This window comes from Parasteatoda tepidariorum, chromosome 3, assembly GCF_043381705.1.
Source record: "Parasteatoda tepidariorum isolate YZ-2023 chromosome 3, CAS_Ptep_4.0, whole genome shotgun sequence".
In the NCBI taxonomy this organism is placed as follows: domain Eukaryota; kingdom Metazoa; phylum Arthropoda; class Arachnida; order Araneae; family Theridiidae; genus Parasteatoda; species Parasteatoda tepidariorum.
The window spans coordinates 90,351,814-90,376,256 of NC_092206.1; the positions used below are offsets into that span (position 1 = coordinate 90,351,814).

A 24,443-nucleotide genomic window follows, 5' to 3' on the forward strand; every position below is an offset into this window, starting at 1 on the left:
AAAGAACATGTTACCACATGGTTGAAAACAGAAGCGGCAACCCTCAATGAATTGAATTGAATGTTGGGTTTAATGGCACAAAGTCCAAAGGAGGACATGCTGCGCCAAACGAACGGTTTTAAAATAAAGGTAAATGTATTTTACAGATTTTCCTCATTAAAAGTCACACGGAATTTATAAAACTAGATACAACGTGACAGAGGTATTCAAAAGTGAGTAAAATCAGATAAAATGTAAACGTAGTAAAGCATTATAAAACAGTTGCATTCAAAGATGAATAAAATCAGATAAAATTGTGAATAGGATAAAACAGTTATATGCAGTATAAAAGACCAATTGCGCGTAGAAACGCAAAAATGTTAGGATGATGAGAGTCACCTAACAAATCCTGAAGAGTTAAAATAGAACTACCAAAAAAGATTAGACGATGACGGTTAAAACATGGGCAGGTGATTAAAATATGATGAATAGTGAGTAAAACTTTACAGGTGCTGCATTGGGGAGGAGGTTCCCCGAATAGCAAATGTAGGTGGGTCAGCCGAGTGTGGCCGATTCGGAGACGGTTTAATTTTATATCTGCATGCCGCAGACTCAGTACAGGATAAGGGTTAAAATCTGTTTTTATTGAGTGTAACTTGTTATAAATTTTTAGATCCCATTGTTGTTGCCAAACAGATGTGATGAACTGTCGAACATAAGTTTTTGTGTCCGAGAAAGGTACAGATAGAGTTAAAACAGAGGTAGCAGATTTTGCAGCCGAATAAGCCAAGTCGTTCCCTGGAATACCGACGTGACTCGGCACCCAACAGAATAAAATATGAAATCTATTTTTGTGAAGGGTTATCAACAAGTGATTAATAAAACATAAAATCTGATGACTATCACTGTTAAAATTTTCCAACTGCCTCAAAACACTCATACTGTCGGAGTATATGCAATATTTCCTTCTAGAACGAGTGGAAATCAGCCGCAGTGCCAAGAGGATGGCAGCAGCTTCAGCAGTAAAGACGGAGCAAATACTTGGGATTCTGTAGCTATAGGTATCATCAGCGATAATGACGCCACAGCCTACATAACCCGCAGATTTTGATCCGTCAGTAAACACAGGTACATACTCTGAATATTGGTGACGATGAGAAATGAATAGTTGCTGGTAGATAATGGGGGCAACATTAGATTTATTATACATCATAAAAGGGGAATAAAATTGATATGGTATAATGTTCCATGGAGGTATGAGAAGATGATCGACTGATTGCGATGGTGATTTGCAAATGTCAAAAGTTTGAATGAGTAAACGCATGCGAGCATGAAATGGACGGACGTGAGAAGATCTAGCTGCATATAATCTCTCCAAGCTTGATGAAATTACATAATGCTTTAGTGGATGATATCTAGAGGACATGATACGAAAGTAATAACTGAGAGATAGCTTCATGCGATGCAAATCTAATAGTATTTGATTGCAGACAACGTATAAACTTTCAACGGGGGATGTACGAAAAGCTCCCGAACAAATGCGAAGAGCTGCATGGTGTACGGTATCTAAGATACGTAGATTGGAGGCGGTTGCAGAGCCATAAACTGCACATGCATAGTTAAGCAGTGAAAGTATCAGCGCTTGATATATGCGTAGCAGGGCTAAGCGATCAGCTCCCCACAATGTATTATTCAGTACACGCAAAATGTTCAGTTTCTGTTCGCATTGTTTACGTAATAGCCTGATATGAGGTATAAAAGTCAGCTTACTGTCGATGACTCCTAAAAATTTCGTGTGTGGCACGACTGGTATATTAATGTTTCGGATGGAGATGTCAGGGTCATTATGAAGTGAGCGTTTACGGCAGAAATGGATACAGCAACTTTTAGATGGTGAAAGCGTGTGACCATTCTGATCACACCAGTCTAAGATCTTGTTCACAGCTAATTGCAGCTGTCGCTCGATGACTCTCATGTCGGATCCTGAACACGAGATGTATAGATCATCGACATAGAGAGAGCCAGAGACAGTAGGGGGCAAGAAGTTTAAAACTGGTGAAATATGCATGATGAATAACGTGACACTTAAAATGCTGCCTTGTGGGACGCCTTCCGCTTGAACGTAAAGATCAGAAAATGTAGATCCTAGTATAACACGAAAATAACGCCTCAGCAAGAAATTTTTGATGAAAATTGGCAAATGACCCCGGAGTCCAATGTCAAACAGTGTCTGGAGAATTCCATAACGCCAAGTTCGATCGTATGCTTTCTCAATATCAAAAAAGACAGACGTTACGAATTAAGACAAAGGCACAAAGGCGTTACGAATTCCGGACAAAGGCGTTACGAATTCTGGATTCCAGTTCAATAATATTGTCTAAACTTGACCGGCCCTTACGGAAGCCACTTTGAAAATCTGGTATGACACGCTTGTTTTCGATGTAATACACAAGTCCTTTTGCCAGGAAGACATTTATTCAAAATGTTCTCTACAATGTGATTCGTGTGTGTTTAGCATGGTACCATATTTTCTGTGCCGGTTTTAAGTCCACTCCTAGAAGCAAAGAATGGTTTTGTAACGGTTGTTGTTACAATAAAATAAATGGTTAAAATTTTAATTTTGTTTTGTCATTACAAATTATGCCTGAAAACTCCTTTTTTCTTCTCTCTGCTTTCCCCCCCTTTTCAGAGGAAAACTGGATGATTAGAGCAGAGAATAAAATTTCTTCTTGATAGGCTAGAAAGACATTGCTTCCGATACATTCCCCTCCCCCCGCTGAATTGAATGAAACCAATCACCAATATGATCGAACTAATACACTAAAATTTAAAAGGGTTTCATGCACAAAAAGTACAATTCTGTATTTGTAGCGATTTAAGCAGTTGGCATGGCTATCTAAACAAGTGAGGGTTTGTTTCCTATCTATATTTTTATGTTTAATCGAATGAAGTTATTCAGACTATAGAAAGAACAGTTCAAAATTTGCAAGTATTTTCACGTATAAAAAGTATTATACTTTTCAAGTGCACTTTTTGTTGCGCTATGTAGGGGCCCATCTGAAAATATAAGATAAATTTTTTTTTTATGAAATATCACATCCTAAATTGAATGACATAGAATTTGAAATTAATGGCATAATTAGTTTTAAGGGGTTTTTTTTCATAATAAATACGATTAAAAAATTATACATTATAGANTATAAAAAAAAAAAAAAAAAACACATCGCAACTTTTAAAATACTAACCCCTTTAATTCTTTTTTTGAGCTCAGTCACTATTTTATGAAGACACTATATTACTCAGCCACTATATTATGAAAACAAAAGACACTATTTTATGAAGACTCAAACATTCCTTATTAGAAATATTAAACCAAAGATTAAAAAACTAAAAACAAGTATATAATGTCTTGAAGCTTGATAAGTCGATTCATTTCTTAAATGAAAAAAGTACAAATATAAAACTGCCTTTTTTTCCTTTCTTTTGTTATAAAATGATAATGGACGTGTCGATTTTCGGTAGAATATTGTCAAGTGTCGATGTTCTGGTAGATTTTTTTAGATGGTACCGACATTCTTAGTAAATTTCTGGAAGATGCCGTTTTGATTCATTTTTTTGAAGGTAACATATTTTGGTTCACATAATTTTTGTGAAGGTTCCAAGGAACGGTACCAAAATTGATCTGAATTAGTCCCTGCATGTACACTAGAAAGACTAAAAATTCAAAGTAAAATTTTAAGTATTGAGAATAGTATCACTAACACTCACTTTAGTGTCAAAATTTTATTTCAGGTTCAAGCGTTAGGTTTGGTATCCGCTTACGTAAACTGTGAAGACACAAGGCGGTGGATTCGGCGGTTATCAGCCCTTCCTCTTGTACCTATCTACCAGATCGGGGATAACTTCTTGACGATTACAAGCGATGCTCCAACAAGCCGCCAAATTAACAATTTTACAGCGTACATGAAAATGACATGGGTAGATGCTGGTGCTCAGTTTAGTCCGCAAGTCATACAGCAGATTTTAGCAGTGATACAGCTTCTTAACTATGTGTGCAATTCTATTTATTATTCCAAAAAAAAAGCAATTTCAGTTACTTCTTAATTTTTATACAAATAATTTGTTGAATAATTTAAAATTTAGATTAGATTCAAAAAAAAAAAAAAAACCTCATGAAATTGCATCAATTTAAAGTGAAAAGTTCTGTTATTCATTTGAAAAATGTTTCAGGAAAAACATTTAAATGCTGAATTTATTTATAATTTTTTTTTTTTTACAAATAATTTTATACGTACTTTAATTTTTTTATTAATGAATTTCTTAAAACTGCAGTTTATTTGAATAAGATAACCACGCACACACAGAAAAAAATTCTGAAATTTTTCAGGCTGATTTTATTGAATCTCCCTCAATCTTGTATCAAATGACTTTAATTTACAATTTTAACATTCTGAAACACAGTATGATACAAAATGAAATAAACAATTATAAAGACATAAAATTAAACATTTGTTTTTTTAAAATAAAAATTATTGCAAATATATTTTTTTTTAAAAATCAACATTTTTCAGGTACTACAAACATATGTTTATTTACTTATATTAGTATTTGATTTTAATACTCTGATTTTTCAAAATAGTGAAATTTTGTTAAACTCTTTTTTTTTTTTAATTTAGGTAACAAATTTCTTACAGGTTAAAAATACAATGATCATCTTAGAATGTCCCAAAAAGAACTATATTCAATTGAAGAAAAATATTATATTGCATTTTAGATTTAAGTACTACAATATATTCCACCATTATTTAGATATACCTCGTTTTTAACAGTGTTTTATTTTGTAGGCACATTTGGAATCAGTTCGACAATCGTGACAATGTACGGACAAACAACCATGTTGAGGGTGGCACTCCAAATTAAGCCGTAGAAGAGCAGGGCTAAAGAGAATAGAAGGGCTAGTTCACTCCGCTCTTAGAGCTGAAGCTACGATTTCCCTCCTCATGACGTCACTGTGTCCACAGATCTCGGAGATCGCAAGCAAAGATATTATGATAATTTTGCATCTTTCTCTTTGTAAAAATAAGTTAGACTTTTCTGGTTATTAGCTTTCAAACTATACGTAATTAACACATTATTTCCGTTCATAAACACAGTTCAAAAAAAACTTTCTTGGTTATTATATTAAAAAAAATACCATTTTAAACTTATAAAAATGTTTTGCTAGTTGGTGAAAATGACACGATAAATACTTTATTTTAAAAAGTTCAGTTTTAACTTTAACTATTAAGAAAAATGAAGGCATATATCGACACTTTTTTTATCTACATATTCTTTTATAACGATAAGTTAAGTTAAATTTAGAATCCCTGATTTTAAAATATGTCGTTAATAGCAATTTGTTCATACTTAATCATTAGGAAACATCAACCTTAAACGCTAATTACTGAAACAAAATAATAATTTAGGTTCATAATGACATTAGAAATTTTACAATTGTTTATAGACATTTAAATTTACGATGATATAATTTATAGATATTTAAATTGAAGAGAATATAATTTTTAAAAAAAATCATAAATATTTAGAATAACTACATTAAAAAATATGTTATGAAATTAGGAGAATTTCAACTATATACTATATATTTTATTTATACTTTTTACTTACATTTTAATTTTCTTTGACTTTATCTATTTTTTAATTCTTTTCACCTGCCTTTCTTTATGAAGTAGCGAGGCGGTTTCTATTTAGATAATGAATTTTTATAAAAGTTCTTTACGACAGAATAAACGTATTGCTGTTTTATATTAACTGTGTCATTTCGGAATCCATTCTTTACATAGTTGTTCATTTACTTTAGGGAACACGCGAAAAATTATACTTTTTCCTTTTGTTTTTATATCAGAATTTTTGCAAGTTGCAATCGCGCAAACTGGCATTTCGATAATAGTTTTAAATTCTTGTAAATTCACTGCAAAAACTGAGGAAAGTCATTATAGAAAATAACAAATGTCTTAGAATATCTCGCAAAAAGAAATGATCCAATATTAGTTAGAGCTAGTAAGGCCAAACGCTCCGTTCTTGAAGTAAAAGTGCGAGCTTTGCGCCAAAGTGACGTCACTAGAGTGACGTCGGAGGATCGGCGCGGCGAGAGATACTTCAAAGGACTGAACCAGCCCTTCTATTCTCTCTAGCCCTGGTAGAAGAGTGCCATCAAATCCAAATGTCTATACGTTCATAGACATGACAAAGAAAATTGATCATGAAAATGATGCCGAGAAAATAATGTTGCTGTGTGGGGCACAGAACAGAAGAAAAAAAAAACAGGCATTCCAACGAAAGACTGAATGTTTTAAAGACAAGGATAGATCAAATGCTTTTAAAAGCGTATATGGACGCAGCAGCGTATAGTTTAAATAGTGTTTAATCATCGTACAGTTTAAATAGTGTTTAATCATATCTTATGATGTTTTTTAATTTTATTTCATGTTACATACATAATAAATTTTATATTTCTGCTCTTGTAAGTATTAGAATCATAAACAGTAAAATAAAATACGAAGATAACTTCTTACATGCAAAAAATTATAGTTTGAACCACATATAAATTTATTTTCTGAATGGGTTGATGGTATAATACTTAAGTAGCATCAAAAAATGCTACACAAACAAATATGTTTACACTGTTGCCAAAAAAACTTTATACTAAAGATACCTCATTTCTCTTTATACTAAAAAAATGCACTAAGCAAAATGGGTTTATAAATAGATATAAAAAATAATTATAACTCTTGAACTTATCTCCGTCTTTAAATAAATTAGTTAACACATTTTAAATAAACCATAATCGTACAATTGCACCCTGATCTTGATAACATATTTAGGGTAGTAACTCTAAAAACCTCCGATGGGACTTATAAACGTAATGTCACAAAATTATGTTTTTTGTTTTGTAAAACGTGTTATTGTGTATAAAGTTATTTGTATTCTTAAAAAGCTTAATTTTTTACATATATATATATAAATTTTGTTTATTCAAGCACTGCTGAAATACTATTTCAAGGTGGGCGGCATGTTCCATCGCTAATATTCCTCAATTCAAATTAACGCCAATAGATGGCGTTGAAATATTTCATAAAGACAACATGTTCTGATTTTGCTGTTGTTCTTTGAGTCCTGCCACCCTGTGTTCACCTATAGAAGGTAAACCCCTTGAGGGGGAATGATTGATGGAGTAGGCGGAGGTATTCTATTCAATTATAAGAATCTTATTTAGTGAAATGTAAAAAAAGTACAATTAAGCAAATAAATATATAATATTAATAAAAATATTAGTAAGATAGATATAAAAATTCTTGAAACTTTTAGAGCTGTTAAAAAAAATTTCTTACCAGGTACAAGAGTTGGGACTGGTATCCCATTTCATTAACTGTGCAGAAATCAGGCAATTTATTCGTCGCTTAATGGCAATGCCTTTTGTACCCATGAGCCAGGTGGATGAGGCATTTCTGATATCAGTTGGAGAAGTAACCTGGACAGCTCCCATTACACATTTGATTTCCTATTACACTGATACTTGGTTAGAAGAAGAGGCTTTGTGCACTGCGCGAGTTTTAACTTTATAGTTCTATGGTATAGTAAAAGAATTTCATCCTAAAACAGAGGGTTTTAATTTTATAAATTATGTGCATGTAATTATAAATGGTATTGAAGAAAATTATGTTAAAAGCATAATGTTACTGAGCAGAATTTATAAGATTATATAATGTTCTAATATGCATGGTATTTAAGATTTTAGAAATTTACTACTAATTCTTTAGATAAGACACATAGAATTTTATTAAGTTCTAAAAAAATGAAGTTTCGAAATTACGACAATATACTGGCAGTTTTACACTTGTGACGAAGTTAAATTTAGATTTTTCCCTTCCTGTCAGTAACACTAATTTTAGTATCTATAATTTCTTATATATTGAAGGTAAAGTCATAATAGTTACGAAGTTTATTGCAATGTACAGATGTTACGTTAAAGTTTAAAATATTTGATACCTAAACTAAGTTATTTTTCATTTAAAATAGAAATTTTCAAAAGATGTCTGTTTTATATTTGAGGAAACTTATGAAAAGTGTTTTATATAAAATGATGAATGAAATATAAATAGTTTCAGTTGCATATACTGTAATGTAATTTAATGTACAGTCCGAAAAAGAAAAGAAAAAAACGAATCACCCTGAATAACTTTCGTTCTAATGATCGGATTTTCACGAACTAAGTGTCAATCTTAATGGTTCCTGAGGGTGATTTCAAATATGCTAATTAATTAGGGCTAACTATTAATTAAGAATGGTGCAACAAAGGATACGACAGAAATATCCTAAAGCTATATTCTTTCACTGTGTTTCTCACAGACTAAATTTAGTCGTCAATGTCTTGAGTAACCTAGCGGAGGTACGAAACACCATTGGTACAATAAAAACGGTCATTAATTTTTTTAGATATTCAGCATATACGGAGGAAAAAAGCATCAAATATTCCAATGTTGTGTGACACAAGATGGACTGAAAAATATAAATGTATTAAACAATTCTCCAAACATCTTAAAAGAATCTAAGTTTTGATGAAGAAGTTAATCAAGAAACAAGATCCTAAGTTCATCAGTTAGACTTAGCAACTTCTTGCGTGGTTTTCGTAATATGTTTAACAATTATTTCTAGATATTCAGCATATTTGGAACCAGTAGTTAATAAAATAAAATGCAATCAGTTGATTGTGACCTACATGCAGTACACAGGTATATAAAAAATGATTTGCTGGAAGTTTTTAAAAAAACATAGGGCTGAAGCAGATGAGGAATTTGATAAAATTTTCGAAGATGCAGAAAAAACATGTAATAAAATTGATGTGGAAATCAAAATACCTAGAATAAATAAAAAGCACATTCACAGGTCAAATATTCCATCAGCTATACTGTTGGAATATTATAAAAAATCTCGTTTCATTTCTTATTTGGTTTCTCTTGGTTTTCAGAGTCTAATCAGATGCCAATTAAAGGAATGCATTTTCATCCGAATGTGCTTAAACACACAAACAAAGAAACATTTTTTGAAACTGTGAAAGACCTTTCAAAATTTTATAATAATTAGGATTTGGAAAACGAAGCTAGAGCCTGGTTTGACATTTGGTGAAACAAGGAGTTTCACGGGAAAAAAACCAAGCTAGGCTTAAAAAAAAAATAAAAAAAAAAACATTTGGTTTTGAACAGTGGTTTGAGTTATGGTATAAACCAGTCAACCCAGCAATAAATTATTAAACACATATTTTCAGTTCTAAAATTAAATAACATAGTGATGGTTTCATGTAAGAATTTATTAAATTTTTCTTCGCCTTTAATGCATGAAACAAATTCTTTTTTCTTTGTCCATTCTGCGTGTTATTTATTAAAATTCCGTAATTACGAATCACTAAGCTGGATTTTAAAATCACGTGAGTACTAATTGCGAAAAGTTTAAAGCTTTAAAAAGCACTAAGGCTTATCTTTACTAGTAATTTAAAATTTGCACGAATGCGAACCGTGATGCGTTACTTATATATAAAGTGTAGTCGATGCCGGAACGAAAATCACATATATGACAACATTAGTCCTTGAAAATAATAATAATAAAAAAAAACACTAATCCCCCTTTCATTAAAATAATGAATATTTAAATAATTACTAGGAAATGACAGTATTATTACTGTTCAAATGGGTCAGATGTTAAGCAGGTTAGGTTACACATAAATGTCTTGCAAAAATGTTGGTACTAGTAGATGTTTAGAGTGAAATTTGTTTCTCAGCATACGTGTGGCTCTAAAGGATTTTCAAAAGAAGACTCTGATATGATTGTTGCTGGCCGAAGTAGTGACCAAACTACCCGTGAGAAAGTTTATTGTGAAAACAGGTGAAGCACCCCAGGAAACATATATTAAAGGTACACTTCATTTCAGATGCATCAAAGATAATGTGTTTCTTGTTAAAGTTTTATTTAGTTCTAAATGTAATTATGAGAAGCACTTAAAAGATGTACATGAAATAAGTGTGGTAAAAAAAAGTGTACAAGAGACAGTAAGCTCTTTTGTAAAAAATCGTGGTGCTAAGAGGTCTAAAGGAACTATTTATGAGTATTATTATTGTCATCGTTCTGGTATGCATTGTAAAAAAGATTCTGGTATGCGTTTTAGTAAAGAAATGGGTAGTCATAAAATAGATGGTACTTGTCATGCAATGATTTCTGTTAAAGTTAAAGATTGTGATTGTCTGTATAATGTTAAGTTCACTGAAACACAAAACCATGAGTGTGGTTTACTCCGTTTTTCTAAGGATGAGCGTGAGAGTATTGCATATCAGTTGAGTAGTAAAAAACAGATTAAAGAAATACTGAATGATATGAGAGAGACAGTAACCCCCGAATTCACCGTTAACTCTGACCGAGCGTGAAACTTCCAGTTGCGAAACCCCAAGTTTGGAAACTTGGACCGAGAGTTCAAAAGCGATTTCACCATTATTTTTTGACCCTCGGTTACTTGCCCGGCAGTTGCAGGCTCTTTCCTATTGGATAAGAGAAAACACGTGATAACCGCGTTGTTTGCATGAAACACGTGATAACGGCGTTGTTTGCTTGATTCCCCTGTTATTTGTTTTTCTCTCCTCAAGTTATTCATTTCATTATATCTCAAAAGCTGTATTTCACAGAGACGGAAAAGGAATTATTGATGCAGCTGGTAGAACCTAGGCTGGTAATTATTGAAAATAAAGAGACTAACAAAGTGGTATCAGCAAAGAAAGCCGAAGCTTTCGTGGAAATTGCAGAGCAATTTAATAAAACTGCTGGAGTGAATCCCAGAACTGCCTTGCAATTGCGTCAGTGTTACCAAAACATTAAAAAAAAAACTGAATAAAAAATCTGCGAAAGCTCGGCAGCATTTCAGGTTAACTGGGGGAGAGGAGAATTCATGCCCTCAGTTAACGGAAACGGATGAAAGGTATCTCACATTGCCTCTACTAACGCAGCCGTTGAAATCAAGATATGACTGTGATTTTATGGATTTAGAAAGTAAGTATTATTTTATAATTTTGAATTATAACATTTGTGTTCAAAATTAATGTTCTGAAATAATACTGAAGCTCTGGGAATAATTTGTAATTTTCAAAAATTGCAAGTTTAGTTATTAATTTAAAATGTAAAAAGGAAGTAACTCTAACTTATAAATTAAAATGCAAAGTCAGTAAATTTTGATTATGAAACATGGCTGGTAGATGTTTTTGTCTTTTTACCTGATTGTAAAATATCAATGTAGTTTTTCATTTTATTGAAATATATCGAATGAGTTAAGAGTGCCATTTGATTTTTAAAAACTTTAGCTATTGAAGGTTTCGGTCAATTTAATTTATTTCCTTGGGATACAAATCAGCACGTTTAATTCTATATATCTGATTGTTAATAGTGTTTGTTTTATCTATTGTACTAATATTAATTCTATTATTACTAATATTACTCTATTTATTATCTATTATATAATACTATTATTAATTAATATTAATTAATAACTTTTCGTAATGACAACCATTTGAAAATATGTACATTTACATAAGACGATCATCGAGTAATATCTAAAAACAAATGTTCCCTTAAAAACCGAGTAGTTATAATGTAATGTTTTCATTGCTGTAAATTTTGATGTTAAAGTAAATCAGCAGAGTAATTTGACATGTTCTTATGATATGGTTAACATTTTTAAGTCAGCATAGTTTTACGCCATTTTGAAAAATATCTTCTGGCAGTAACTACTTTTATAAACTTAGGTATTTTAGGCTTTCTCAAATAGATTTGATTTTTAAGTCATTTTTCATCCCACTGTAAATGATTCAAAAGTTTTAATTATGTGCAATTACTGAAATTTTAAAAAATATAATTGACTTGCTTTAAGCAACAAATAACATTTTGTTACAATATAANAAAAAATTCCGTATCCTACTATATTAGAATAAAGGACTTAAAACTGTTGTATCTCCAAACACTAAAATTTATAAATGTCATTATTGGAAAATTATGTGAATTATTTGCTCCAAATGTAATTTCCAAGACTGATTAAAAATTATATATATCAAACCGTAATGTATATAAATTGAATGCCATGTTTGTAAGTGAAAAGTTTACATAAGTTGTATATGTTATACATTTTAAGCCTTCCTTCTTACACACAAATTAGCTGCGCATGCTCAACAAATCGGAAACCAAAAATCGAAATACTAGATCAGTTGTGATTAGTCTATAAGTATTTGTTTAAAGAAAGTTACTTGTAAGTTATAAGCTACGCATTTCTCACTAATATGTATCTTAATATATTATCGTCAATCGATATAATTTTTTTCAGTTCATTTTTAGGCAATTTTTTTTTAGTTATAATGGATACGAATACTTTTTATTTTATGCCCTCAAAGAGAGGAGGTAGAATTTTAATCTTTGAAGAGGAAATTTTCATCATCATTGAGAAAGTAGGGGAGACTACATACAATTTTGGAAATGTGCGTGCACTGCACGTGTAACTTTTTTAAAAACGATATCTTTCAGTCACGAGCCGTATACCACAACCATTCTACAAGTGAAGGCAAATTAACAGCTCGGAGTTTTAAAGAAAACTTAAAAACTAGAGCAAACCGTGGAAACTGGTACTCCCATACCAAAACTACACAAGTAAGTTTCTAATATTTTAATGATTCTAATGTTTTTTCGAAAGTCATTCAAAAGGCGAGAGCTGAAAATTTAGCAGTTTTTATGAATGTAGTTAAACTATGTAAATATATATATCGCCTTTGAATAATATAATTCTTTTTTTTTTTGTAAAAATTCAAATATAGTTTTAATTTATTTGCAACTAAGCCAACTGTTTTTAGATATTTTAGTCCCATTAATGTTAGTTTTATATTTTGCACTTATATAATAAAATAAATAAATTATTGCAAAAAATAATTAACACATATTTTTATTTACTTTAATAGTGATTGTAAAATTTTAAATAGTAGAGTAACAATATTTTGCTTTAAACAATGCAATCTCGGAAATAATTTTCATACATAAAATAATTGAATTGTTTATGAAAAAAATTCAAAACACGTATTTTTATTTATTCAAGCTAAAATTTTGAGATTGCAATTCATATTTCTCACAAATTTCGACAATAGAAATTACATTGTAAAATAATTTAAACAATTTTTAAACTTGAGTAGTGAGTGATTAAAATTACAAATAACTAAACAATTTTAAAATATTTATGTGCCAAATGTTTTGTGCCTTTCCTACATCTTGAGTGCTAATATCTTTTTACGTATCCATACTGTTAGAATGGATGTGTAAATAGATATATTTAAGTTGCGGAATATCTCATAACTAAAAGTGCAGGTGATATAAACAAATTGAATTTAATCTGAAATGGCAAGAAACTGTGAAGTTTTTTTTTTTCCAATTGCAATTTTTTCATTACATGATTATAAACATCTACACTTAAAAATGCATAAATTATGTCTCCTACAATAATATGGGATAAATTCAATATATATAAATATTTTTAACCAAGCTTACTCATTGGGCTAGAATATATATTTTTTATGTTAAAAATTTGTAATTATGCAGTCAAAAGTTGTTCATTTCCATATTTATTTTTTGATAATAATTTTTTTCCTTGTATGAAGAAAGCACTATATTGCATTTAGCTATTTTTTTTAAAAGGTTATAATTTATAGCAAACAATTATTAATTAATTACAAAGAAAGTGCTACAATATAAATTATAAGTATACTCACTATAAATAATATGGATTAAGAAAGTAGAATGGAAATTTTTTTCCCATTTTAGTAGCATATAATACGTTATTAGTACAATATATATATTTACCCTGATTATTCAATAGCGAATTGTCAATGTTTAATTTTTACTTATTAAACATACCTCATTGTGGCATAAATATTCAAAACTCCAATTCTGATTTAAATAAATCATTTTAAATGGTCTATAGTGAATCCATGTATTATTTAGTATAATTTCTATGCATGCTTAGATTTCTTTTTCCTTGGAAACTTAACTTTTAAACTTATTCTAAGTTTAAAAAATTATGCTGGTATCTCATATAATTCACATTTGCATGCGTTATTTTTCTTTAAACTGATTTGTACATGTTCCTGTATTTTTCTGAAATTTTAGTGAAGAAATCAGAAAGCTACCTCTGCCGAAGTAGCTGCCAATCTTCCATCATATGACTCGATAAAGCAATGTTTGTGTAAGGCCAGACATAAAGAAAGGCCTAAGCTTCCTCAGAGTTTACACGATTTGGTTTTGCCTGAAAAATGGCAGTATGTACAAGAGAAAAAATTTTTGATGGTGGACGACGGTTCAGGAAAGGACCGCCTATTGGTAAATATTAAAATTTATAAATCAATCACATTTTGTGAGCTATAAATAAATTAGAAAGTTTTTTTTCTTTTTTTTTCTTAAATTTAGTTTAGGCGGAATGATTTTTGTAGATAATTATAAAGGAAAGAGAATTTGTTGATTGGATTATATTTTATTGTTCATAAATGGAAGGGTATGAATGGAGAAATCAACAAAGTGTACATTTTATTAGCTTATATGAGTAAAATAATTATAATTAGAACTCAACTATACTAAAACTGAGCAATTCATTTTTTTTAACTGTTAGTAAAATATATCTTTTGTCAGAGGGTTTCTGAATGCTTAGTAATAAAATTAGAGTTACACAATGAAATTTTTCTGCGTATATGATTTGTTTTTAATAGGATTCAAAAATAATTGCCGAAACAGAAAAGGGTTCTAATATGACTAAAAATTTTTACAAATAACTTTTCGTAATGACAACCATTTGAAAATATGTACATTTACATAAGACGATCATCAAGTAATATCTAAAAACAAATGTTCCCTTAAAAACCGAGTAGTTATAATGTAATGTTTTCATTGCTGTAAATTTTGATGTTAAAGTAAATCAGCAGAGTAATTTGACATGTTCTTCTGATATGGTTAACATTTTTAAGTCAGCATAGTTTTACGCCATTTTGAAAAATATCTTCTGGCAGTAACTACTTTTATAAACTTAGGTATTTTAGGCTTTCTCAAATAGATTTGATTTTTAAGTCATTTTTCATCCCACTGTAAATGATTCAAAAGTTTTAATTATGTGCAATTACTGAAATTTTAAAAAATATAATTGACTTGCTTTAAGCAACAAATAACATTTTGTTACAATATAATAATGAATTTTGCATTTTAAATTTATAAATTGTATAAATATAAACAAAAATATAAAATTAAAAAAAAAATTTCTTCAAGAAAAACTTTTTTTTTTGTAGATAAGCAGTCCTGCTCCTGGTTTACGCCACAATTACAAGTACCAACAAAAAGCATCATATGCAATTTTAATTTGGCCTGTTAATAATACTTTCATTGGAGGAAGCAATAACTATTGATAGGGTTGATAACTGAGTAATAATTTATTAATCATTAGAAAACATTTCAAGTGTAAAATTTTCTTTAATCAACAGATAAAAACAATTATTCTTCATTTTTAAACTTTTGAAAGAACCATAGAATATAAGAAATATTGTAAAAAAGGAGCTTTAAATTCTTTGGAGGCAATGTTTAAAAAATAAACATTTGTATGCATGGTGCATGCAATACTGCGCATCTGTAAAGCAAAATTGTAGGAAAAAGGCATTTTTGCCATATCAAGAATGAAGCCAATAAAAATATTCTTTATAATTGTATGCATGTGTCAGTAAAAAAAGTTTTTTCTGCCAATAAACTGTGGATGGATGGGACGTTTAAGATTGTTCCTAGATTGTTTAGACAATTATATACTATCCATGCACAGTTTAGAGGCGAAATATTTCCACTAGTGTTTTGTCTCCTGCCCGACAATAAGAAAAATACGCACAGGAGGATGATTCAGAGCATTAAAGCCGAAGCCAGCAGACTTCAGTTGAGTATGAATTCTGAATCATGCCTCCTGGATTTTCAGCGTGGTGTTATGAACATCTTGGCAGAGGAGTTGCCAACTTCTTCGGTGAAAGGGTGTTTTTTTCATTATACCCAGTTCATTTGGAGAAAAGTAAATAGAGGTATATCCACAAAGTAAGTTCCGTTTCTATTTCTATCCACAGCTGTGCTGCGATCGCAGATCCGAGTATGCTCGCCAGTTACTCTGACACAAGCGGAAGAAATGTACGCCATATTCAGATCGCTGCTGCCGATGTGTCCTTTGAAGTGTTTCTTTATGATGTCAGAATGCCGCCGCTTGTGAAATCAGATCTGTGATTCGTTTTTTAAATGCAAAGAAAGTTAAACCATGTGAAATTCATTGGAAAATCTGCGAGGTTTACGAACAAATTGCTATGAGTGATTCAATGGTTAGAAGATGAGTCAGACAGTTCAATGAAGGACGAGATCAAGTCCACGATGAAGAACGATGTGGACGCCCGTCTTTGGTTACTGATGAACTGGTTCATGCAGTTGAAGAGAATCTTAAGCAAAACCGTAAGTTTCCAATTAGTGCTCTCGTTAACGAATTTCCGAAAATCTCACGATCACTAATTCATGAATTGGGTATCTTACGACAACCCAGAAACTAAACAGCAATCAATGGAATGGAGGCACACTTCGTCCCCAACGAAAGTTAAGCCTAAGCAAATCTTGACACCTCGAAAACTCATGTGCACCGTTTTTTGGGACAGCAAAGGCTTTTTGCTGATTAATTTCTTACCACGAGGCCAAACAATCAATGCACATGTTTACTACGAGACCATTACGAAATTGCGCCGTGCAATACAGAACAAGCGCCGAGGATTACTGTCAAAAGGTGTTTTTTTACACGATAATGCCCGACCTCACACTGTGAACGAGACAAAATAACTCCTATAGGAATTATACTGGGACGTGTTTGATCATCCTCCGTACAGCCATGACCTTGCTCCTAGTGACTTTCATCTCTTCTTACGCCTAAAATCCTTCCTTGGTGGTCAACACTTCAGCGATGATGACGAGCTGAAAGAACATGTTACCACATGGTTGAAAACAGAAGCGGCAACCTTCTATGAATTGAATTGAATGTTGGGTTTAATGGTACAAAGTCCACAGAAGGACATGCTGCGCCAAACAAACGGTTTTAAAATAAAATCCTAGGTTGATGTATACTACAAGTTTTTCCCATTAAAAATCACACAGAATTTATAAAATTGAATACAACGAAACCAACGCATTCAAAAGAGAGTAAAACAAGATAAAATTTTAATGTAGTTAAGTATCATAAAACAGTTGCATTTAAAGCTGAATAAAATCACATAAAATTGTAAATAGGATAAAACAGTTATATACAGTAAATAAGACCAATTGCGCGTAGAAACGCAAAAATGTTAGGATGATGGCAGTCACCTAACAAATCCTGCAGTGTTAAAATAGAACTACCAAAAAAGGTTAGACGATGACGGTTAAAACATGGGCAATAAATTAAAATGTGATGGATTGTGATTAAAACATCTTGACATTTTCTTCATTTGTAAACCTTTTATCTAGTAGTATAATAAAGGTGATTAGAGTTAAAAGTAAAATTATAAGTAATTATTAATTGAAATTATGCAGCGTATAATTCATTTAGAATTTTATGTTTTTGAGATATCAATGATTTAAATTTATCAAGACATTAAATTTTTGAGTTGGCTCACAATCACCCCGGATTATTAGTTTTATGTTTATTTTTCACCTTTTATATAATGTTGAGATAAAATTGTGATATAATTTGAGTAAAAAGGTTTCGGACAGGACGTTATAAACCATGGATTAAACCATTCTGTCCTAAACCCTGATCTAAATAGAATTAGAAAACACGCTAACAGCTGTTACCTGCCACGCAATAAATATTTTCTTACAAAATATGCCCAAAGGTTTGATTACTATCGAAATTTTAATTTAATAACAAAGCGTGTTTCATTTAAAAATCCTCCTGAAACATTTTTCTTCCTTTAAAAAAATTTTTTTTTCACATATTTTTGTATTTAAAAGTCAACTAATGTTGACATTTATAACATTGTGTCATACTTTTACACATAATTTACAAAAATAATTGAACTCAAATGTGACACCTAATAAAATTGCAAGGAAATATTTTACTTTCTTTTAGGTTCAGAGTCTGGTGGCTGAATACCGTGTTGATCCAACAACACGAAAATGGATTAGGCGTATAGCAGCTCTTCCTCTTGTGCCACCTGAGGAAGTTGGCAAGGCCTTTTTGCATCTAGAAGCTGAGGACCCTTCTCCAAATGTCAACACCCAAGATATGTACGAGTATCTACATTCCGTATACCTTGACGAGATGGACACACAAATTTGAAAAGTGAGCTCGTGATCTATAAATATTTCTCCTATTTAGCAGAGTAAACTCTAGTATTTCTTTATATATTAGCAACATTTCATTTCATTTTGCTGAATTGTCTTTAGTAATAATATAAGTTATGTTAAAAAATTAAGTTAAAGCTCAGTATTTATTTTTAAAAAAAATTTGTATTTCTATATGGATAAAAATTTAGTTACAGAACAATTATTTAAATTGTTTTAGATTATATAATTAATTTTTATCATTAAACTTAGAATTGGCAGAGTGTTTTCTTGCAGAAAATGGCACTTTGTGTTTTGAAAAGGCACTCATTGTGAAAATTATTCAAAATGTGTAGGGCTGTTCATTAACAGAATTTAATTGTTAACAATTTTTAAAACACTAATTGCACTATTTCTTGTGCATATTTCAAAAAGTAATTCTCATTCATAATCAAAATAAGAAAAAATTCACAGTTTATAAAAAATAATTAAAGATAACTGAAATACAATCCCCTTTTTTTTCAAAGAAGTAACCTTAAAGAAAATGATTAATTGATAATGATGTTTTTTGGTAGTTTAAACTGAAAATTTATGAGAAAATAAGCATTAAAAAGTTCAATTCCACAATGAGGTAAACTAGATGATGAATTTTTTTTTTCAGTTTTTTAATAAGCTATAGACTTTTTTAAATGAAAGGCTACATCATTAATAATGTTTAACCATGGTAAGTGAATCTCTAACAATTATAGTTTTTTGAAAAATCCACTCTAATAATAGAATAAAATAGAATGTAGAAGTCTAATTATAGAATGCAAAATAAAAATTTTACTTTTTAAATAAGAGTCTTAATGCAGTCTAAATTTTTCAAAAAGTAAAAGTATAATTATTATCATAAATATAAAGCTTAAAAATTGTTTTAATGTTTTCAGAGAAATTTGGAATAACTTCCATAGCGGGACTTAAAGAACCAATAATCACGTTGAGGGATTCAAAATTGAACAAGAGGGTGCCAATCCAACCACTTGAATATCTATGCCATGATTGAATTACTGCAAGATATTCAGGTGGAAAACGAAGGAAAGATGAACATGCTTATAGCTGGAAGAGCAATGCCTCCCAGACAAAAGACCAAGTATAAGCGATTGACAAATCTGAAACTAGAACTAGTAATGGGAAGAAGAAGTCTGGAAGAATATCTTGACGCAGTTTCTCATATGATACATATAAAATGAAATGTAACAAAAAATTGCTCTTTTATAGTTTGTTTTTTATTTTAATTATGTATATAGTTTTTTTATTTTGTATATAGTTTTTTATATTGTATGTAATTATTTCTAAATAGTTTTGTATTTGAATGTAATTATTTGTAACATAGTGTTGTAAATAATTTTGAATTTTATATAATCGGAAACTAGATCTGTCTAAACATAATTTTAAATAGTGCTAAAATTTAATAGACTAGTTTTTATTTTTGATGTTACAACTTGTTTTTGTAATAAATAAAAAGTATCTTCCATGGTTATTTTTTAAGATCGGACAATAATTCCTGTTTGGATAAGTGCAATCACTGATCACACTAAATTCTTGTATAGTATTTTGCTTAGAAATATTAGAACTAGAATTTATTCTGGGCATATCTTGCATTTGTAAACATTTTACCTAGTAGTATAATAAATGTAATTAGAGATAAGACTGAACTTATAAACAATTATACATTTAGAGTACAATCCGTATAATTTATTTAGAATTTCATTTTTTGAAAATATCAAAGATTTAAAATTATATTATATTAATTTATTGAAATGCATTCCGATCCCGAAATTTTCCAGATTTTTGAGTCAGGCTCACAATTAACCCTGCAATAATAATTCTAATTGTATATGTAATAACTAAAAATGTAACAACTAAAATGAAATGTGTTTCTAGTAAAGGTTAATTTAGTTTATTCAAACAGTGAAAACAGTTCTTAGGTATAAGTCAAATTCACATAATAAGCAGTCATATTTGCTTAGACAGAGGATTAATTGTCATCAAATTTTTTTTTAAAGTGGTGGAATTTAATATGTTTCAAAAGATGTTCATTGCTCTTCCACCGACAGTAAGCCGAAACACTTCAAGTGCCCACAAGGTAAAACTTCATGGTGTTTCTTCAACCGAGTTAAAGCTCTTGGTGAGAAAGCATCAAGTCACTCCAAAATGAAAGCTCCCCTATAGTATTGTTGCTAAAATTCTGCCTGTCTATCAGCGATAAGCTTGTGACGACTAGTTGAAGCGCTGTACCTCAGGGCAAACACAAAATGCAACGAAAGTTTGCATAGTGTGATATGGCAACTATGCTCAAAAGATGTGCTCGTCTCGAAACGTCGGCTAGAAATGGCTGTAACAAATGCCATTAGCCAGTATAATGTGGGAAGTGTGGCAACCGCAGCGATAAAATGCGGCGGGATGGATAAAGGAGCAGAGGGCCAAAGGATTGTCCCTCTCTACTGTACGAATTCGCATGCAAGCGAAATTAAATGCTTCCCAGATGGGAATTCCAGATTTTAAAGGAGGCCCGAATTGGTGCTTCAGATTCATGAAAAGAAAGAACTTGTCTGTGAGGCAAAAAACCACAGTAGGTCAACGATTGCCAACTGATTGGATTGAAAAAAATGACTTCTTTTTTAACTTTTGTATCTAAAAAGATGGAGGAACGTGAACTTAATCACGGACAAATGATTAATATGAATGAGGTTCCGCTTTCCTTTGACTGCCCTCCATACAGGTCTGTGGAAAAAACGGGAAGAAAATCCGTGGCCAAAGTAACCACTGGCCACGAAAAAATGTCCATCGCCTGTGTGCTTGGATGTTCCGCAACGGGGGAGAAACTTCCCCCGTTGCTGATCTTTGAAAGGAGAACCATACCGAAAGGTAATTTTCCTCAAGACGTAAAGAAGAGAGACGTGAGAGTCAACGAAAAGGGGTGGATGTGCGAGAATATGATGCTGCAGTGGCTGGATTTGGTATATCGGAAGAGGAAAGGTGCTTTTTTCCAGCCACGCAGATTATTAATCCTCGACTACTCACTGCGCTCCCATAAAGTGGACTCTATCAAAGATTTGTGCAAAAAAAAATGTCCACGGAACTTGCTATTATCCCTGGTGGCCTAACAAAGGTACTGCAATCTCTTGACCTGACTGTCAAGGGGGTTTTCAAACAAGAAGTGAGCGCGGCATCTACTCCTACACTATATCTGGACAGCGCGGCATCCACTCCTACACTAAATCTGGACACATGCGGCGGGCAAATTATGATGAGGTCGCCGCATGGGTGTCACAAGCGTAGAAAGCGGTGAAGAAAGAAACCGTGATACGGTTTCAAGAAAGCTGAACTCATATCCGGGGGAAATGAAACCAAAAGTGTTAGTGACGGGGATGAGCCTGAAATAAACAATGAACTAATAAACTTATTTTGCTCCGATTTTGAAGGTTTTAAACCGCTGGATTCATATGTAATAATATTTGATATCTGAATATGTGATTATATCTGAATAAATTTTAGTTTTTCTTTGAACAAAATTATTTTGCATTTATCGTTTATTGCTAATTTAAAAGTAAGATCGTTTTATTTTTAAAAGTTTTAATACTTATTTTAATGATTTTTGTTATATTAATTATTTAATTCATATTTTAATGGTTACTTGAAATTATAATTAGAAAATGCTTAATATTTACTTAGAAAGTTATTGAAATCCATGCTATATAGTAGGATTGTTTAAATTTTTTTTTTTTTGTATATTTAATATCTTTTTATTGGAATCTTCCTTTTATTGGTTTCTTATTTAACTATTTAAGTAATATATATATATATATATATATATGCGTACATAGAACATGTTTTAAGTCTGTAATCAATACCTGCTTTGGTATAGTAAATTCCGGTGCGACGTGTCCGACGAAACTTTATTTTTTAGCCAATTTATGAGGGCACAGCTTGTATACCAGGGATGCGTTTCTGCTCGAAATTATGGTATATTGTGCAATTAAAAGTCTAAATAAAGTAATTAAAACAATCTTACTTGATATTTGAAAAAGATTCTGATCGTAGTGTCTCGGTCTTCATGTATCACATGTGATACATCCCCCCATGTCTTTACAAAAGAAAAAAAAAATTTAGTTTTCTTCTTCGTAATGATTTAAGCAACTATTTAAGTACCTTACACAAAATATCTAGCTTTCATTTTTATCTCGGATCTGAGGAGGTTAAGAAAGACCAAAATTTAAAAGAAAAACATATGTATAAAAATTGCTTACAGTAATATATTTTCTCATGTTAACAAGAATAGATAGTTCTTTACACTGCCTCTTGCCCATAAGTAAGTTTATTTTCAAAATTAATTTTTCTTAAATGTTTTCTCTCACTTTTCAATTTCCTTTTTTTTTTTAACATGAGAGTAAATAAAATCTTCTTGTAAAATTTGCCTCTTAAAAGTAGTCAAATAGTAACTACATTTTGTAAATAAATTGTAATTCCTACACTTAAAGAAAATAGTTTACTAAAATTGTCTTGCCTTCAACATCTGCTTCCGCTCTAAGAGCAACTTCATCATTTGAATTTGTTATTCCGAACACGCCACAATTTTCGGAAGGAGAGGGTGATGTTTTTTCACCGTTGGCATCACCAACTCACTGGTGTTTACAACACCAAACTGAAAAAGAGTAAGTGATACCACAAGTCAAAAGTGTGGGTTTCGTGGCAGGTAACGACAAAAAGTTTAAAAATTATTGTCTCCGGACAAGGTGCAGCAGTTGTTATCTGCACAAAGGAAAACGACACCCACTCTTGAGAACATTAAAAATATATTGCAAGAGCGAAATGACATCGAGAAGTGGAAAGCTGAAAGAAAGGAAGAAATTGAGAGAAGGAAAGCTGATACTTTTGTAAAAATTGCAGAAGTTATGGTGTTTCATTTTATTTAGTTTTTTTTATATATATATGAATAAAATTAAAGTACAGTTCAAACTTGTATTTCCAGTTCTTTTTAATGTATTTGTATATATTGAGCTATTATTTTATATTTTTTGACATACATGATAATATTTGACACTTTTATATCAGATTTGAAACAATTTCATTTTCCATTTTCATTCATTATAAGGAATTCAAAATTTTTTTATTTAAGAGTATAAATTTCTTGTACGAGTACTTAAAGTTTCAATTAACAAAATTGCAGTTTTATTTGAAGTTTGGTGAACTTACGGACTGACATTTTAAAAAAATTTGGTGCTTGCGTATTCTTTAGGATGCAGATATAAGACTATTTGTATACGTAATATTTCTATATTATATTTTATTGTACGCTGGCTACTGGTCTGTCTTTTTAAATGTAACTCAAAAGTAGAGAAAATTCTTGAGTGTAATCTGGTTCAAATGCAAGTTGATTTAATTTTTCTCTTAACATGTTCGCATGTTGTAGCGGTAGCATGTTGTGTGAAACCAAGAAAAAAAGAAAAAGAATGAAGACCTACTCAGTGTTGTGATGAAACTAAGTGAGAAAGAGAAACCTGTTTTTCTGATAGCATTAGATCATATTATGTGAAAGTATGTGATTATATGGTCAAAAAATTCCTTTAAACGATTTGACCTTAAAGTATGCAGAGGTCTGCAACCTAAATATTATTCAGAAGTGCTCCTTTTCAAGTGTAAATTATTTTTTGCAAAACTTTCCAACCTTTAATAAAGTGATTAACTGTTCTGTGGATGATCTCCAATCACAAATTCGTCAATTGCAATTGACTAAACTATCAGACCATATATTAAATGAGGAAAGAGCTGATTATCAATGGTCTTTTATTAAGGACAACAAAAATAATTTGCAGGAGAAACCTTTTACTGATATTTCAAGCATCATCTTAAATATATTATCCACACCACACAGTAATGTAGAATGTGAACGCTTGTTCAATAAGATTCGTAAAATTCGAATTAACCTTCGCTCTTCAATATCGAATGACAATTTAGAACATTTTCTGCTGATGAAATGCTCTGCAAATGGAAAATGTTTTGAGCAA

The 24,443-nt window shown here is 30.9% G+C and overlaps 1 protein-coding gene across 1 annotated transcript; it reads right to left on the reverse strand.

Moving 5' to 3' along the window:
* Positions 1–313: 313 nt before the first annotated feature.
* Positions 314–2,047, reverse strand: LOC122271689 (uncharacterized). Its single transcript, XM_043053818.2, has one exon. It carries the CDS (start codon positions 2,045–2,047, stop codon positions 314–316), a length of 1,734 nt encoding a protein of 577 aa, XP_042909752.1.
* Between the last annotated feature and the right edge of the window lie 22,396 nt (positions 2,048–24,443).